Here is an 18,767-nt window from a genome sequence, read left to right as displayed (position 1 = left end):
CCACTGTAGCACAGTCTCTATAGCGTTTCATTCCTGGATATTAGTTTGAGTTTTGTAGTGTGTTTAGCTTTTACAATAGGCCAACTAGCGGCCACGTTCAGCTAGCCTCCGGCCTTCCGGTCAACGTTTTGAGCTGGATAGCATTTATAGTTTATACAGCTAAATTACATTAGCTGTCACCGGCACAGTTGGATAGTGGAGGTGCGTGCTAGAAAAATATGTTTACATTTATGTATTTGCACATGTGTTGTAAAGACAGTGTTCAACACAGTTTTAATAGTGGCTAATGCATCGGCTATGGAGTGGAACAAAAATGTGGAACTGGAGTTTTTCCAGAGGATTTGACTGGCCACCCAATGTCCCACTCTGAATCAGAAATACTTCATTGATCTCCGGGGGAGATTGGGATTGTTACATTGTAGAATTTAAATATATAGTAGAAGATATAAGAAAAACAAGTGCATAATATAACAATATGCACAGTATAAATGCATAATGTATGCCAGAGTATTGCTCAGATGAATTATTATTGCATATAGAGTAATGCACAGATTAATTATTATTGCATAGAGTATTACACAGATGTTACTGTTATTCGAAATAATCCTAATCATGTTTTTCTTTTTTTCTGTTTTACAGCTTCATTACAACACTTAATATCACCAACACACACATATCCACACACACACACACACATATAAAACCAACGGCACTTTTAAGAGCCACTCTTTCTCTCACTGTCTCTCTTTCTATCACTCTCTCACTTTCTCTTTTAATCACTCTCTCACTTTCTCTGTTAATCACTCTCCTGTCTTTCTCTCACTCCTACAAATGGCTGGAGGGTCACAAAAAAAGACCTGCCCAAACTGTAGTGAACAAATTTACTGTGGAAATAAAATCTGTCCACTATGTGAACATCCACAGCCAAAAAATGTGAGACTCAAAAAGAAAATGGACAAATTCCAAAGCCAGCAGAAGCAGTGGTTGTCATCCATGACTAAAAACAGAATCAAGTCCCACGTTATTGATGACGCCGCCCTTCTGGTATGTAGTTTACAGAATTATCTCATTCACCAAAAGTGTGAAAAGTAGTTTTATTACTTTGACAGAGGATTATAAATTAACTGGTATTGCTTCACATCCACATTTTTAATTGTATCATTAATGAGAATATAATTCATGATTAATGATTTTCAAACAGAATGAACTATTATGTGTAGGAAGTTTAGGAAGTGTCTCATAAGTTAAAAATCCCAAATGTATCCAACAAAACATTATGAACAAATCATTGTTTTTATTGTGATGCCAGGATATTAGTGTAGATGATTTATTTTGATGCTACTTCAGGGCAAGCTTGCAGATAAATTCAAATGTAAACAACAGTTTTGTGTATTTATCTAATTAATCTCTCTACCTCTCAACAATTATTTTCCCAGCTGGAAAAGTGACATGCCCTTGGCTTGAAGCCCCTGCTGCTGCTGGCGTATCCCCCTACCAATTTGGTGCCACGGACATCTAAAACAAAGGTTTTGATGCCCATGCATGCCCAGCTTAGCACATCAGCCAAGACATGCCTCGACAATGTGGAGGCCATCTACAAGCTGATGGTTGCAGGTGAGATTGCATTTATTTAATAACCATCTGCACGAGTCACTCATGCATATATTGACTATCTGTTATACAATGTGTGGTGTTGATTTGTCCTGTTTATTTCAAAGCAACAAAGAGTCATTTTAAAAAGCTGGGGTCTCATTTATAACTGTTTTGTATGCACAAAACAGGGCTTGAAAGAGGTGTATGCCACTTCCCATGCAAAAGTTGTAATCTATATTTTGAAAAATGTTTACAGAAGATGATGGTGACAGTCTGTCTATGCAGATGGTGAGGTGGTGAATTGAAGCCAGATTGTACAAATACATGTTATAAGCATCATTATACATATAATAAAGCCTCTCTCATATTTCATTTCAGTTACTATCACACGTTTCTTAAAGATCCTACATTCAAACCATCAGTGTTATTTGTGCATATGCTTGTGAGCCATAACTAATTCCATAAGCATCTTTCAATTGTAAAAGAAGTAAGCCAACTCAAATCTCAAATCAAATCCACTTTGTATTTCATCAGCACTGTCTCGCCATCACATTCCCCATCGGAGCGCAGAGGAGATGGTTGAAACAGTATAGTACTGACACTCATGGTCAGTTGTGGAGCGCACCACAGCTGATGACAACAATCCAAGATAACATGAAATAGCAGTAAACAATAGCAGAACGGATGCAAGTACCAGACTGTGTCTCCAAAGCGTTCTGTGGTGCACAAAGAGCGCGCTGAAGACACTGCTGCCCCCACACACGTCTTCTCAAGTGACCTCACCCAGCACATCTTTCCCACCTACACATTTGGATAGCAAAGTCTAGAAGTAAAGCCAGTGACAGCTCTCGCACAATCTCACATATGAGTCCTAATTATATTGCTGGCCAAAAATTAAATAAATACATTTTGTTCACTTATCAAACTTCCATTTTCCAATGATAACCCAGTGTGGGGGATACCATTGACTTTTGCGATCATTGATTGCTGTAAACATTTAATTACTGTATGATACTCGTAATGCTGCATGGTGGACCACTGGCACTGCTAGGACGCCCTGAATGTAAGAATTAAGAGGGGACAAGTGTTCTGGGACCTCCTCCACCACAATCAGAGTCACAGTCACATAGTCAGAAAAAATTGTATCTTCTTCAAATAAATTGCGCTGAGCAGTGGCTCTGTGGACAACCCTCAGCTTCTCTGGCTCCTCTGCCCTGATGCCAAGCAGATACCTGTGGGTGACATCATACTCAATCAATCTTTTTTTTTACAGTTTAGGTTAGGGTTGCCTTTGTTTGCATGTTTTTTACATTGATAATGTATGTGTGTGTATTCCATGTTCCTGTTTTCGAACATTCAATGTTCAAAGGTGTTATTGTCATATGCACAGCTACAGCGTAGTTGTTGGCAATGACAATCTTAACTCCCAGGCTCCTCCAACAATGCAGCATACAAATAGTACAAGAAGAAATAAAATAGTGCAAGAAGAAACTAGTCCAACAACGTAGGTGCAAAACTTACATGCAGGAATAAGTCAAATATATACATATAAAATAGAATAAGATAAAACAGAAAGTAAAATGAAATACTAATATGGGGAGGCATGAATGAAAAGGTTGTATAAACAGATGTGGATATGTATATAAATATATTATATATGAACAGATAACTAACCAATGCAACATTTATGGTATTATACATAATAAATAAATAAATATGTGGGCTTTTAAACAGATTTGTACAACAAACTCTTTGTAGGTTGGACACGACTCAACCCAGACCAAGAGGAGCACCCTGACACACCAACACCACCCCAAGACCCACCCAACCAACTGCCCGATGGAAGCTACATCTTAAATTTGGTGCCATGTGATCCATCACCCATCACCCATAACCAGCAACCACAGGAAACAGCAGATCCACCACCAAACCAGGCTCCCAGCACCCACCCACCACCAAACCAGGCTCCCAGCACCCACCCACCACCAAACCAGGCTCCCAGCACCCACCCACCATCACACCAGGTTCAAATTATGCTGGAACCATCACACCAAATCCCACCAATGCGGCAGCCACGTAAAAGAACCAAAACAATTAAAAGTATGTTTAGCTTGTATTCTACTCACATTTAGATGCCACATAAGCATCAGTAAGTTAATGTTGCGATTTTTGTAGACGTTCCAAACATTGATTTATTAAAGGCCGGACTCATATTTGCCTTCAAATGTTATGCATGTATGCTATATTTATGTTTCGCACACATGCACATTTTGGAGTTAAAACAAAGACACAACAGAGTAACCTGTGTGTATGTTGTCTGATAAGCTGAAGTCACATTCATTAAAACCTTTCTATACTTTATAATTGAATAGAAAGCTTGCACATCCTTGCTTAATGTAATATAGTGCTACAGAGCCCAAGTACTAGTGTAATGAATATAAGACTAAAACATATCCACTCAGTAGCAAGCAATGTAAGATGTAATCAGTCCATTAGCAGACACAGCAACATCCCGAAGGAATGGCAGAGAAGCTAAGATTTAGAATGAAAGCATGTGTAGACTCTTAAACTTCTGTGATTGCTCAGGAGGAAACACTAAATGTGCTTCTGTCACACAGTGGAAATGTTTGTGCATTCTGAGATGAGCCCAATACAAAACGTACTTTACCTGTTCTGCACATTTGTGCAAATAATGTATTCCATACAATTACAGATTGCTCTCACAACCATCTGGAGGTGTTCCCTGTCCGCACCATAATAAAGACAAGGAACCGAAAGGTAGGATAATGATTACCTGGATGACAGTGTTTGCTGTTGGATAACTTTTCTGAATTTGTATAGCAATGACTTTATCTTACCTTGAAGGAATGCTGTTGTCCAATTCACAATATGAAGCTATTTGTGTAAACATCCTGTAAATCCCTCTAGTCGGTCAGATGTCTTTTTTCATGACTATTTTTTTAAATATATGCAAACTATTTGAACAATACATATATTATAAGTACTTGTGAAAGTACAACGTTCAAATAACATACAGATGTACAATGTCTTTGTCTGCCTACCACAGGGGGGGACGGAGCACCTTTATGACTGGGAGCCCTGCACCATTTGGTATGTTAATTGGCTTTTGTACAATTACATCTATGTGTACATTTGTGGTAATTGTTGGCATGCCATTATCTTAGGTGGCATTTGTTAAAGAAAAATGCAAAAAGTTCTGCTGTCTGTAGCACCAGCTATACACAAGTTATTTTAAATGTGCAAAGTCCACACTAAACGATACATTGAAACTAGGTAGTTTATTTAATTAAAGCTGTGTCAATATTTGATTACACCACAGAGACACCAGGTTCACGTTAGCTACTCTGGCGTTAAGTCCACACTTACTAAAGTATTAGTAAATAATCACCAAACAACAACAGAAATGTAAAGGAACTAGGTCAAAGAATTATGATTAGACATTCATCTACAGATAGTGCAAATTAACAACAGTGATGACAATCAAGTGGTGAAACCGTAAACTACAACAAAGGGAAATATATCGGTACCCTATTATTGGGCAGATAAAATTGTAACGTAACAAACGCATCATGATATAATTTCCCCAAGGGGATCTATAGACTGTTTGTTATCTATCAAATGCTATTTGATCCCTTATCTTAGAATACAATGTGCCTGTTGGAGGAGTTATTATTCACTTGAAATGTTGTGCTGTAAGGCTCTAGGGATGCAATGATTTTACATTTTGATGCTATGATAATAGTCTGAGGAAACATCACCTTTGGGTTTTACAATTATTACACTAAGGATGGATGAATGTGTTATAGGATTTTTCCACAACATTTTGGCATGTTCAGCTACTGTGCCTTTTTACCTTTGTTAACACGATTAACCCGTTTTCCATATTTCCCAATGAGCAACAGTTGCTGTAATGAACCTTAACATACCATAATGTAGTTTTTTAGAGAGTGAGAACAAAAACACTCAGTGTAGCTGAACTGTTAAAAGTGACATTGGTTAATCGCTGCATCCATACAGTGGAATACCAAATACTTCATACAACACTGCACTTGTCTTCAAACGTTTATAAAACAGTATAAAAATGTTACAGTAGCCTAATGAAAATCAATTTAATGTGTATTACTGCTCACTAATTCTTCTTCACCCTCCCTTTATTTTATTTCTTTCTCAGTGGTATGGGCTGGCCTCCATCCTGGCAAGCAGCCTGATTCCCACCCCATGCAAATCCCATTGCCAAACAAAACAATAAATGTTTTGGTGTTTGTATCGAATTAATAAAGTGCAACAGACTTAACATTTGTTTGACTTGAAGGATCCCTGTATGCATTGTTTTATGGCCACTGGCAATTAATTTCACAGGTGAATTGCATATTGATGTAAAATGAAGCTGAGCGCAAATTCTTTCAGGAAGACGGGGTATATATAATATATATATATATATATATATACTGTATATATACATTCACTCCGCAGCTGCATATAATCAGCTCATCACAGGCGTTCTCTTTAACATATTACATTCACCTCATTCTCCAGCAGCCAATCACTGTGCTGCAGCCAAACTTTAAAATGGCAGTCAGCTGTGATTTCAGGTGTTCATGCTTCCGCCCGCCTCCTCCTCATCCACCTCCTTTCATCACATCCAGTGCCAGGAGAGCTAATCCAAAGACCTCATCACACCCCCTCTTCATCCCATCTCCTCATCAAATCCAGATCTTCAGCATCACCACCAGTGACTAGACCCCGGAGGGGTTCCCTATATGCTCACAGCTGCATTTCCCCCTTTCGATATACCATTTCAGGATCGGGGTCTAATCGAGACTTAACATTTAACGTATGGCATGTGTCAATAAATGTTCTTTAAACAAAATGAAGTCTCTCCTGATTGAAATACACAGAAGCAGCCCACAAGCGGTCCTTGGGATGATAGTACATTATTGAAAACATTAATAACAGAATGCTTAATGCACAACATATCAAGAAATAAGTAGCCAATGCTTCAATCCTTTGAGAATACACTGTTTGTAGGCTATTTTAATTTAATAATACATTACATTTATAAAGTGCTTCTGGTCCTCAAAGCGCTTACAAGCAAGTAAAAACAAAAATAACTACAAAAGTAGAAAGTGCTAAGCTAGGTGGAATAAGAGAAAGGGTTAGTTGATTAGGAGTTGAAGGCAAGAGTGAAAAGGTGAGTTTTGAGAGATTGTTTGAATGATGTTGACGGATCTGACGTGGCTGGAGAGGGAGTGGGGGAGGCTGCTGCGAAGGCCCTGTCACCCTAGGTCTGGAGCTTTGTCCTGATGGGCTGCAGTAGGTTAGCTTCAGCTAACATCTGAGGCGACGGGGGGGGCAAGGTTGTTGAGGGCTTTGAAAGTGAAAAGTAATATTTTAAAGTCAATGCGGTGTTTGATGGGGAGCTCTTGATGGGAGGAATTTAGTGTTATTATTCTTTCTCCAGTTAATATGCTGAAGTGCCAGTAGATAACTTCTAAATATCGGTACAGGGGCTTCAAAGGTTTTTTACTCGTTTTTTTGTGGTCTTTTTGGACAGCGGAAGGCTAGATTACCCATGATCCTCAGCCACCGTTGCCGTGGAAACGGAGCCGGACCACTCTCCGCTACCTGCATAACCCTAATTTATTTCAGATACCAAACACACTTTTTCCGAAGATTTGTGTCACAAATATCAAAACAATATATGTGTCGATAACAAAATATATCCATCATAAACTAAACTGGAAACAGCAGTATAATTTGTCTTGTTAACACTTTAAAGTTGACAGTTTTTTTTTAACCCGTACCGCCTAGTGGTTAAAGCACGTTATTGAATTTGTTTGTTGAATTATGTTATATTTCATGAAACATACAAATATTAAGAGTACATACATAGGGGGAAAGTAGAAGGTCAATCATATAAATATAGATTAAAATATCAAGAAGATACTGTTGTGATCTCTACAATAAAACAGTTTAGTGCCGGACGTCCAAAGATATTAATAGGAGGATGTGCAAAACAGACAAACTAAATAGGCTTCTTTTTAACATTAAAGATTACTTTAAGTTAAGGTCTTCTTTTAAATAAGAAAAAAGCTTTGGGGGTATCTACAGACCAATATTAAGTCTGTCAAAGTGCTTAACGTTTAATATATTGCATAGTTTGTTTTGGAACTTGACAATCAACTTTCCTGCAATGTTAACTAAGTTGAAGCACTTATTTGAACTGATATTATACATATGTAGTATACTCTTATAAGATGTATCTAGATAGTATAAGAAATGTGCAGAATATGACAGTTTAATGGTGGAGGTATACACACATATCGATAGATGTCTTGTAATGCACTGTTGAGGAACCTGCGACCAACGTTTTTAATCTCTGACCTTTTTAATCTCCGACCTTGTCAGGTATTGAACATCCAATAAATGAGGAACAGAGAATTATTAAATATAAAACATAGAATTTGTGTGATTATACTAAATGATTTCTAAATAAACACCACTGCATATTTCCAACTGTTACACATGCTGCTGTAACGAAAAAATGGCCCCGCTTGTGATAAATAAAGTATATCTTATCTTAAGATGATCGATGGCTTCTGCCATATTTGCAAAATGTGCCTCTGAACCTTGACAATAGCATGTTTCAGGCTCATCAATGAACAACAGGAGGGGTCACAAACATAAGACCAGCTGTTAAATAAAGATCTTCTGACCTTAGCTGTCATGTGGGTAATGCTGCCCATTATGGACACAAGCAATTTTCACCCATTTATTAATTATATGTTTTAAATGTGAAACACATGTGTTTCGTATCCCCTAAACCTCCAGGGATGTACACAGTTTAATACTGACAACTTCTTATTATGGGAAATACGAAAACGTCTTTTAAAACTACAATTCCCAGTAGAGACGTGCCATAGAACATGCGAAACCTATGTGCGAAACACACAATAGCCAGCACGTGTAGTTCTGGTGACGGGGTGGGGGAGGGGGTCGACCCGTCCGACTCCAGTTTTGGATAGTCTGTCGTGGTTCCATTCCATTTCAAAGTGCTGTTGGACGCTCTGCGCACTGCCACTCCAATATCCAATCACAGAGCTTGAGGACTATCACGGGGTTTGTCAAGCAAAGAAGAGAGAATACTTACTTCCGGGTGTAAAATTCTCTAAAGCAACTACTATGAGCTGCTCCGACCCTCGGTCCTGATGGACTCCAAAAGTCCGACATTATACAATCAAACAAATAAACACAAGAATAATTGTGTGTTATTGTTGAGTAAATAACAGTGTGTGGTTTAGAAAATAATACAAAATTAGAAGTACGAGTTGGGAGTGAGAATGTGTTGGTATTTACCCTGCATTATGCACGTTACTAATAAAGAATTATGTTATTGTATTGTATGTATTTACAATGTATTCACATTGTAAATAGTTCATAATCAATGAATGACAAAATGCAGTGACAAGAAAACAACCATTGTATAGCACTTGTTTGAGTAATAAGAGGCAGTTTAATATAAAGGCAAGGCAATTTATTTTCATACACATCAGCAAGTCAAAGCGCTTTAAATAAACGGAAGTACAAAATATAAACACATTTTCACATTATTATGAACTCAGTCGGGCGAAACAAGTGCATAGTTTCATATTGTTCTCATATATAGTGTTTTAAAATGTCTTTATTTTGTAGGCCTTTATTATGGCGTGCGCCAGCGTGTGGACGTGACACTTCTCTTGTGAAAGAGCTCTCCAGTGCCTCTGTGTTGCTTGGCAGAAACCTTTACAGGTCTTCTTCCTCAGACTCAGGGCTAGTGTAGTCATTGTCATCCGACTCCTCAATGTCCTGCTGTAATTGAAGATCATGGCATTCCAAAGCGGCTACACCGCTGTACGCATGTACAGCCTGTTTGTGTTGGCTTTTGAGGAAGTGCCACCTCCGACTGAGGACACTCTTGAGCCCATGTGCAGCATCCTCTGTCAGGTCACCGAAATCTGTATATATAGGAATAACCACACAGAAAAAGGGCTCAATGTAAACAAACCATGACAATTGCAAATCTCTTTGCATTGTACAATGCTGCATATGTAAAAACACTACAAAGTAGGTAAATCCATCTTAAACTGAAGGATGTTAGTATATATTGGGTGCCAAATGGGATATGTTGATTAATGTTTGATATAGTGCTTGACAATTAGTCAATAGACAGAAAATAATCGATTATGATCTTGATGATGAATAGTTTCAGTAATTTACTATTTCACTTCGGCCTGACACAGTGACAGATGTGTTCTACTTATGTAAGACATGCAATGTGTTGAAGAGTGGATGAAAATATTCAAATGTTAAGATCTCAGACATACTGCTGGTTTTGATGCCCTCCAAAGTCTGTCCTCTCAGTGCTTCCACTTCTTGTACTTCCTTCAGAAGGAACATGATGTGCTGCGACATCTCTTTCACCAGGATGCTCTGCTCCTCCTCCAAACGTCTGACCAGCATTACCTGCTCAAAGACAGACCTCTTCAACCTGAAGGTGTTGCCTTTAGGTTGAGGAAAGGAATGGAGTAGTAGACAAGGAATATTTATTCATAAATTATATTATTACAGAATGATTTTCATTTCTGAGACACAAATCTTTGTAGCGATAGCATTGGTTCTCTATAATGTAAACTAATAACAAATATTATATATTTGCAGGTATCACCATTGCTTTTTCTGCCCCATGATAAACTGTAATATTTTGGTATGGACTAAAAAAACAACAAGCCAAACTAGCAATTACCCTACCATTTGCATGCCTCTCCCATGGTAGGGTGTAGCCCTCTGTCAGACTGCAAGCCAACTCCTCGTCAATCTGTTCTTCCTGCACTCCGGTGTTGTATTGTACAACTTTTTCGCGAAGCTTCTTTTTCAGCTCTCTCATTCTCTTCCTCTTTCTTTGCCTTGCCTGGTTGCTGTCTGCAAAGTGAAACGGAAACAAAACTGTGTCATGGTGCCAGAATGTTTTTGCTGTTTTTGAAGTGTAATTTCAATAACTACGTTTGACAACAAACCATGCTGACGATACAGATCTTGCTTCCTGCGCAAAAGAGTGACGGTGATGTTCTCAATATCCACCCTTAGTCCTTCAGTACACCCTGGGGCGTAAACTCTCTCTAAATAGTTGCAATAAAACAATTGGAGAAGAGATACAATCAGTGATCAACATATAGCCAACTTATATTGTATGTCTAAACTTACAGTAATTAACAGATGTATATATGGAAAACCTGTGGTATGTCTTACCTGTGACCGCCCATTGCCTGACATCATACACCCACTGCTGTATGGTCTCCTGATCAAGGTTGTGCTCCTTTTTGAAGTCGCTGAAGCTGGCAGCTTCCACCTTTGCCCTCTCTGTGATCTTTACAAAAAAAAGAAAATGTCAGAGCAAAAGCGCCATGCAACACCATAATGCAAAGAACACCAGTTTTCAGTACAAGACCTTCAGAAGAACAGTTGAAACATTCCATGACACCATCTGACTTGCAAGAGGAAGTGTGGATAAGGGAGAACATAATGTATATAGCCATGAGGTTACATTGCAGACATCCTTCATATGTAATGTCAGATGAGAAGACAATTGTAATTTGCCCTTACTTTGACATATCTGTGTGCTAAAACTTGATGAAGGTTGTCCCTCTTCCTTCTGTTCCATCCCATGGCCTGTTGAGTAAGCATGTTCACTCTTCCTAAAAAACACAAAAATATATCCACAAACAAAAAAGTAAGTATTCACATCAAAAAGGCAATACTGAGTGAGAAACCTGATAGACATGACTAAACCCAATCGTTAAAAGGTTGTTGAACTGGTAATACACCAATAATGTTTTTACGGAGGGAACTCTCTGTAAAATACTTATCAGGGCTGCCTTATCACAGTGTGTAGTGTTAATACCAACCTGATTTTGTCATGTATTTTGTGACCAGAGCTGCCCTGGAGAGAAAGCTGTTCACCTATAATGAATGTTACAATTAATGTTCGGTCACCATTACATAACAATATTACCTACACATCATAGATCTTGAACTGGATGGTTTAAGAGAAAACTTGTGTACTGACTTCCTACAATGTGCATGCATTTATTGTTGCTGAACATATGAGCTGCCTATCTTTCATTTGAACTCAGACATAAAGGATATGCTTTAAACTAATCAACAGGCTTGTCACTGAGATGACACATACATATTTGTACTGCTTTCTATTAAGACCTCTTGTATCCATACAGTTATAATAATGCCATTAATAACATACCTGCTCTACTTCCTCTCCCACTGTGTTTCCTGCCCCGTCCTGACTTCTGCCACCCATCTCACCTGCAACACAGCGCAAATAGTGTTATATAGCAACGTTTTTGATATCCAATAAGGCATGCCATGCACAACATTAAAAATCCTTTGCATTAAAGATGTTATGTACCTCGCATTTTGCTGTATGGGCTTTAGCATGCATCACGCTAAGAAATGGCCTCATTTCTGTCAACGGCAGAAGCTCTGGTAATCCCTCGGCTATTTTATTAAGGTATGGCCAGTACCTAAGAAGCAGGAGCAGCATTTTGTGATTGAGTGTTACAAAGATAAACTTTTAATTGACATGACAACAATATCAATATCATCTAAAATGACTGCTGAGGCATAGGCCATTTTAAACATTTTTGTGGATGTGCAATATGACAGTGAGGATTACCTGCATGTTACATCCATACAGAAGAAGTCAACATTTGCCTTCTTGGACATCTCTTTTTGGAGAAACATTGGGTACGCGTATATTTCTCCACGGAAGTGGTTCAGTCCTCGTAAGAGAAACCCATGTCTGATTAATCAGAAGAAAATCTAGTTGTTAATAATAAACTGACACAGCAAGGCCTGGCTCAAGCACTCATCTCTGTCATCTAGGTGGCTATAACAACAAATATCACTTGGATGCTACAAAGGATGGATCAATTCCGCTCCACAATCAAAAGTGTTTAATGCTTCCAATTCTTACAAAGACTTAGACTTGGATTGCTATTAAAACTGAAATAATGAGACCAGACTCAAGAACCAAACACATATACACACACAGACACACTTACAAATACATACCTGCAAACTGCCACTTGAATGCCCTCCTCGTCTATCTGGGCACCAGACTTTTTTGACATCTCTCTGCCAGCGGTGAATTTGGCAGTACCACAGACGGCACTGTCATTTCCCTATAAAGTCAGTTTATTACACACACGTTTTGACATATATAAAAAAGAACACCACAGGTGTAACTGCAACTATCATAATAAGAAAAAAAACGTACACTTTTCATGTTGCCTCTGACAAGGTCAACAAATGTTGCGACTTCCTCATCCTTGGCCAGGAACAAGCCCTCATAGATTGGCGGCTCCTCAGTCCTGTCCATGATAAGTTAACATACAAGTCAATAATAAAAATCACAAAGCACTACATTACTATGATTTGTTTTAATGTCTGTTATGGCTACTCAAACCCAACCCCAAGGGCAACTATTTGTATTAGCGGTGTGTTCTTTATCATTTTCAATAATACCTATACATACCCTTTGACTTGGAAAAGCGGTAATGCTTGCGGTTTCCATCACAGCAGACAGCCAACATGTCTGGAGAACATGCTGGACAAACAAAGTGATGGACCTGGCACATATCCTCTTGTTTGTACTGACAGAAGCTAAACTCGAAGAAGCTTCGCTGAAATGTATCAGCACAGATAATACCTGTCTGTATATTGATTTAAAAAAAGTGGATTAGTAATTGTTTTGAAAGCAATGCCAACAATTTATGATATGGTATACAGTAATATGATATTGTTTTTTGTATGTTTCCGTGTGATTCAGGCAGATTTACCCGTCCAGCTTGAACAGATCTGTGCTCCAACATTTTCAGAAATGCCTGCCTGGACATGGCTGGTGCTGTCACCTTCATGTGCTCGAATGAGGTGAACACATCATATTTGTAAAGCGTCTGGCAGCTGGTGCTAGCTGGCCAGTACCGATACAAAAGCAGGTCTTAAACCTCAGGAGTCCATTCTGCAGAGCAGGATGGACAGGATTTCCGAGACAAGCAGACATTGTATCGTCCTGTGAACAAATGGAAAAAGTAAAGGTATTTCGGTAATTAAACTGTGAGTTTGCCTTAAAATATTGGATTTTATACATAGATGTGCATATATGATATATTAGCTATTTGACATGGCATTTGGGTGTTGTCTGAAAATGACCAGGTGATACAAATCTTTGCATTGCACAAAGTGGTAAAACTCTGCCGTACAATACTACTTGTACAAAAAGAAGGGCTTTCAGAACAACATACCGTTGATGGTGACCACAGAAATATGCTTCCAAGGAGTCACTGTGACGTCATCAGAGCATTCACAGATTGACCTTGGAGTAGGAACAGGCAGTTGACATACTGCAATATAGAAAATAAATGAGGAAGGGTGTATTTACAGTTTTTCCTTAATTCTCCAGATTATAAAGATATTCAATAAAATGTTGCATAACTTCCACATATCTTGCAGCCCTAGTCAAAACCAATCATACTTTTTTCAATCAGCTATGTACACTTCCCATTCGTACTTAATTTTGGGAACTACATTATAATGGGACATTGTAATGTAATGTTAACCTTTACATACTTTGTTCACAAAACTGAGGCTGGCCATTTTCATCCACCACCACAGCAGTTGTAGGGGGAATGGGCTCCAGAAATCCATTGAACACAGCCTCTCTGTCATGGAAGATATTCCTCTTGTGGGCCTCCATGTCACAGGTTGCACAGAGGAACTCCATGTCCAGTGGAACACAGTCCAGGCACCTAATAGCCGCTTCTTCTGCACAGCATCTGTGGCACTTCTGAATGGCTATTCTCTCAGCTGAGAGTTTTGCATTAAAAAGCATTGGCCTAGCCGTTTTCATTCTCACATCTGTGAGAAGCTGCCTTTGTGCCCAGGCAGAAACCGTTCCGTCTGTTGCCTCCGGAACCTGTACTGCAGTTAGGGTGTCCCTTAACTCTTAAAGATGAGTTTCTAAAAAATAAAACAGCTGTTAAGCCGCCACCCTAAAACTGGTATGATGGATATTAAGGTAGTATACTGAACCACTTTTGAGTTGGAAAAATATATGCAGACTAATAATAGCAACATGCTATGAATCATCATATGCATCCAAAGCAATATTAGCAAGTGATACTTATACCAAATATGCAGTCACTTGTCATGAAACAGTCAATACTCAATACTTTATTATGATTAACTAGATGAGTATAAAAATGGAAACATTGGGAAAAACTGTAGTGCCAGTCAACTGCTGTTATAATCAATATACTCACCAAGACTACCAAACTCTTGATGTTCTAGCTGAAGGCCTTCCTCATGCACAGGATCGTCTCTTCTGGCTTGTGAAGCTGCAGAGACAGTCATTTTTGCTTAACCCTTCAATCAATCTAAAATGACACCAATTAATTGTAATATGAAAATGCTCTGTAAGGACTGTAGGTAATGAAACTAAGAACTTATTACCACAGCATCACAATGACAATTTACATTTGGCATACTTTTATCCAAATCGAGGTACACATTTAAAAAAATACAACACAGGCAAGGATTATCATCACAGGCTCTTAAAATATCTTGATTTCATTTGGAAATGTTTTAAACATTGCAACAGATTTGTCAAGAGGTATCTTTAAATTACATAATTTCATACTGTGTACACCAAAATAACTTTGTTATGAATTATCTTTATTCTTAGACTTAGAAATCATGATATAGTAAAGAACTAACCTGATGCGGGGCGTTGTGTTTCCCATTGTCTCTCACGTCTGCGTGTGACCACTGGATTAGAAAGAGGTCTCTTCCTGCTTTTTCTTTTCTTTTCCGGAGGGATGGCAGGGGTTTCCGTGGCCATGGCAGTCTATATTTTTTCAGAGGTTGAGATCAACAACAAAGTTGTAATACAACATAAGACAGCAGCACTTATATTTGAGCAATTATTTAACGGTTGCATAAAAAGGACTAACTGTCCCTTTACATTACATCAATAAAAAGCAATAGCAATGATTATATTACAGACTTGGGTATTTGCTTATCATGAAAAGCCTCACCCTGGCCTCAAGGAGATGAGCCTCGCTAATCAATGATGCCATGTGCACCGTGGCCTCATTGGGATCCTCAAAGACCCTCACTTCAGGGTTGAGGGACATGGCATACAAATAATACAAACAATACACAAAATGAAGAGTGAGAGAAAGACAGGAGAGTGATTAACAGAGAAAGTGAGAGAGTGATTAAAAGAGAAAGTGAGAGAGTGATAGAAAGAGAGACAGTGAGAGAAAGAGTGGCTCTTAAAAGTGCCGTTGGTTTTATATGTGTGTGTGTGTGGATATGTGTGTGTTGGTGATATTAAGTGTTGTAATGAAGCTGTAAAACAGAAAAAAAGAAAAACATGATTAGGATTATTTCGAATAACAGTAACATCTGTGTAATACTCTATGCAATAATAATTAATCTGTGCATTACTCTATATGCAATAATAATTCATCTGAGCAATACTCTGGCATACATTATGCATTTATACTGTGCATATTGTTATATTATGCACTTGTTTTTCTTATATCTTCTACTATATATTTAAATTCTACAATGTAACAATCCCAATTTCCCCCGGAGATCAATGAAGTATTTCTGATTCAGAGTGGGACATTGGGTGGCCAGTCAAATCCTCTGGAAAAACTCCAGTTCCACATTTTTGTTCCACTCCATAGCCGATGCATTAGCCACTATTAAAACTGTGTTGAACACTGTCTTTACAACACATGTGCAAATACATAAATGTAAACATATTTTTCTAGCACGCACCTCCACTATCCAACTGTGCCGGTGACAGCTAATGTAATTTAGCTGTATAAACTATAAATGCTATCCAGCTCAAAACGTTGACCGGAAGGCCGGAGGCTAGCTGAACGTGGCCGCTAGTTGGCCTATTGTAAAAGCTAAACACACTACAAAACTCAAACTAATATCCAGGAATGAAACGCTATAGAGACTGTGCTACAGTGGAATAAATAAAAGCAATATTATTTCGTGTTTTAAAGAAATAAACTCCCCTTGATTTTAGATACTTACAGTTGTCCGTTGTCAGATTAAATCGGATGAAATTAATGAAAGTGAGGTGATTGTGGGTAATGTGGCTACGTCACGTTAACGTAAAGCGCGACGTAACGTTGCCGGGGTAACTACGGAATCTTCTTCTGGTTTATTGTTGTTATAATAAAAATGATTATTATTACTATTAAACAAAAAGCATTTCAAATACAGTCAGTATCCAGTGGGGGGAGTGGTTTTCACCATCATTATCATCATTGTATATGTTTTAAATGACTAATATTGGCCTACAATACCCCTTTATTGATCAAATAGGAATATAATTGTCTTTTAAATAACGTAAACTAAAGGGAACAATCTATTTGACACAGCTGAAGCTTTGACCTTCCTTAAAAACTAAGTAATTTAATAAAAATCACAGTTGTATTACACACAATGCACTGTTTTTTGAGAACAGAAATTGATAAATAATGCACCATAATACATTCTGACGAAAAATAAAAATTATTATGAATACAAATCAAATAAAAGAAGCCTCACGTGAGTTACTACAAGCTATAAAGTAGATTTTAAAAACGTTTTATAGAATAAAAGCTCACTGCGGGACGTCGTAGAAATGCGTGTGTGCACCACGACAAAAGAGCCTCATTCACTTTACATTGGGGTTTTTTGCGTGGTGCCGACACGCAAATGTAACAGAATGCGTGACTCCACCACGCAATGCGGTGTTAAGGTTGCGTGGTGGAGTCACGCATTCTGGTGAGATCAGGTTGTGTTAATTGGATATCATAAATTGATAAAAAGAATGGACTGTAAGAGAATATTTTAATCCGATCTGTGTATTTAGAGTTTCTCAGTCTTTCTTGCATGTTCCTGCAAGTAATTTCAGGAAGACACAGCTCAAGAGGTCTTCTGCCTTTCCTGTGGGGGAGGGGTTTTGGCACATGAGAAGTTGCAATACAAACAGGCCTTTGTTCCGATGTCTGGTACTGATTAGTGAAAAGGCGGGAATATAGATCCCTCCTCTTTTAATGTATAGATCTGTGCTGTGGTCCTTTGTCTCCAGAGTTTGCTTGGTGTCTCATAAAGAAGTTGTGAATATACCTTGTGAATTCTCCGGCCGTATTATACTCTCAATAAATGCCAGTGTTTGACTAAGGCGAATCCAGCTTCCATTCCTTTCACGAGCATTGGCTCAGCATTGATAACAGAAGTTTTCTTCACAGTAACAAAGTAGTGTAATATATTACTTTTTTTTTAAAGTAATATGTAATATATTACATTTTTTTAGTACGACCCCATCTCTGGAGTTGGCGTTCTCTACTCTGATTTACATGAAGAACAACAGGAGGCCACGGCTCTCTGTTGAACAGGACTTGCGAGTGGCCCTCTCCTCAGTGCCACCAAGGATTACAAAATTATGCTCGCCCCGACAGGCACATGTATCTCACTAATTTGTAAATTGGCAAAATATTTACAATAGCACATGTTTCAATGCTGATTGCTGAAATGTTACATTTATAATTTGTAGTTCAGAACCATGGACAATGCAGCTTCCTTGCATTGACAGTTCTCTGTGCTGAATTTCTGCTGAGTTTCCTTTGCCTCATTTTTAATGTTGTGACCTGTCTGGTTTAAATGAATGTGTTGCTGCTTTGATGAAGCCTAATTTGATAAAGTTTCAAATTAATTTCTGAAATATTTCGTTAAAGGCCCTGTCACACTGTCCCGAAATTGACACCCGATGGACACACGAATATAGAATTGTGAATTTTGCACGATGATGGCCCCGAACCACACACGAAGGCAACATTTACATTACATTTAAGACATACAACTGCAATGAAAGTACCAAAAACAATTATGTTACAGTACTATGATACTGTACTGATATCTTCAGACTTTGTTCTTTACTTTATCCGTCGTTATATGTAGAAAATATTACGTTTTCTCCGTAATGTTGTTTCCATAACAACAACAACTTCCTGTCAACTGTCCTTCAAAAT

At 38.2% G+C, this 18,767-nt stretch overlaps 2 protein-coding genes and 1 long non-coding RNA gene across 9 annotated transcripts; 1 reads left to right on the top strand and 2 right to left on the bottom strand.

The window, feature by feature from the left end:
• Nucleotides 1–444: 444 nt before the first annotated feature.
• Nucleotides 445–6,484, top strand: LOC117551361 (RNA-binding protein 33-like). Of its 2 annotated transcripts, none has more exons than XM_034224221.1 (6): nucleotides 445–1,044; nucleotides 1,437–1,614; nucleotides 3,352–3,693; nucleotides 4,307–4,371; nucleotides 4,661–4,704; nucleotides 5,786–6,484. In XM_034224221.1, exons 2-6 carry the CDS (start codon nucleotides 1,533–1,535, stop codon nucleotides 5,820–5,822), a joined length of 570 nt encoding a protein of 189 aa, XP_034080112.1. In that variant the 5' UTR covers nucleotides 445–1,044; nucleotides 1,437–1,532; the 3' UTR covers nucleotides 5,823–6,484. The 2 variants fall into 2 exon arrangements, with proteins under 2 accessions (XP_034080112.1, XP_034080111.1); XM_034224220.1 differs by having other exon boundaries at nucleotides 4,631–4,704.
• A 2,609-nt stretch (nucleotides 6,485–9,093) lies between these two features.
• On the bottom strand, nucleotides 9,094–13,642 carry LOC117551360. 5 transcript variants are annotated; one of them, XM_034224215.1, is made up of 14 exons: nucleotides 13,506–13,642; nucleotides 13,202–13,379; nucleotides 12,944–13,037; nucleotides 12,739–12,848; nucleotides 12,341–12,466; nucleotides 12,074–12,188; nucleotides 11,909–11,970; nucleotides 11,556–11,610; nucleotides 11,254–11,345; nucleotides 10,900–11,017; nucleotides 10,668–10,769; nucleotides 10,402–10,572; nucleotides 9,978–10,154; nucleotides 9,094–9,608 (listed from the first exon to the last, which is right to left on the bottom strand). In XM_034224215.1, exons 6-14 carry the CDS (start codon nucleotides 12,078–12,080, stop codon nucleotides 9,397–9,399), a joined length of 996 nt encoding a protein of 331 aa, XP_034080106.1. In that variant the 5' UTR covers nucleotides 12,081–12,188; nucleotides 12,341–12,466; nucleotides 12,739–12,848; nucleotides 12,944–13,037; nucleotides 13,202–13,379; nucleotides 13,506–13,642; the 3' UTR covers nucleotides 9,094–9,396. The 5 variants fall into 5 exon arrangements, with proteins under 5 accessions (XP_034080106.1, XP_034080107.1, XP_034080109.1 ...); XM_034224216.1 differs by having other exon boundaries at nucleotides 13,202–13,375; nucleotides 13,506–13,617; XM_034224218.1 differs by having other exon boundaries at nucleotides 12,074–12,466.
• A 35-nt stretch (nucleotides 13,643–13,677) lies between these two features.
• Nucleotides 13,678–17,124, bottom strand: LOC117551364. Of its 2 annotated transcripts, XR_004569781.1 has the most exons (6): nucleotides 15,762–17,124; nucleotides 15,442–15,571; nucleotides 14,988–15,062; nucleotides 14,296–14,685; nucleotides 13,971–14,069; nucleotides 13,678–13,738 (listed from the first exon to the last, which is right to left on the bottom strand). It is a non-coding gene; the product is annotated as an uncharacterized LOC117551364 (long non-coding RNA). The 2 variants fall into 2 exon arrangements; XR_004569780.1 differs by lacking the exon at nucleotides 13,678–13,738 and having other exon boundaries at nucleotides 13,938–14,069.
• Between the last annotated feature and the right edge of the window lie 1,643 nt (nucleotides 17,125–18,767).

This window comes from Gymnodraco acuticeps, unplaced genomic scaffold (genome assembly GCF_902827175.1).
Source record: "Gymnodraco acuticeps unplaced genomic scaffold, fGymAcu1.1, whole genome shotgun sequence".
Lineage (NCBI taxonomy): Eukaryota > Metazoa > Chordata > Actinopteri > Perciformes > Bathydraconidae > Gymnodraco > Gymnodraco acuticeps.
The sequence above is the reverse complement of the archived record's forward strand: the minus strand, read 5'-3'. Positions and strand labels throughout refer to the sequence as shown.

Excerpts from the sequence above, each read along its gene's own strand:
- LOC117551360 (XM_034224218.1), bottom strand. Across the intron at positions 11,346-11,555 it reads AAAATACATGACAAAATCAG|GAAGAGTGAACATGCTTACT; the intron begins GTTGGTATTAAC and ends TGTGTTTTTTAG. Across the intron at positions 10,770-10,899 it reads CAGGCAATGGGCGGTCACAG|AGAGAGTTTACGCCCCAGGG; the intron begins GTAAGACATACC and ends GCAACTATTTAG.
- LOC117551361 (XM_034224220.1), top strand. The coding sequence starts at position 1,533 with ATGCCCATGCATGCCCAGCTTAGCACATCAGCCAAGACATGCCTCGAC. Across the intron at positions 3,694-4,306 it reads AAGAACCAAAACAATTAAAA|ATTGCTCTCACAACCATCTG; the intron begins GTATGTTTAGCT and ends ATACAATTACAG. Across the intron at positions 4,705-5,785 it reads TGGGAGCCCTGCACCATTTG|TGGTATGGGCTGGCCTCCAT; the intron begins GTATGTTAATTG and ends TTTCTTTCTCAG.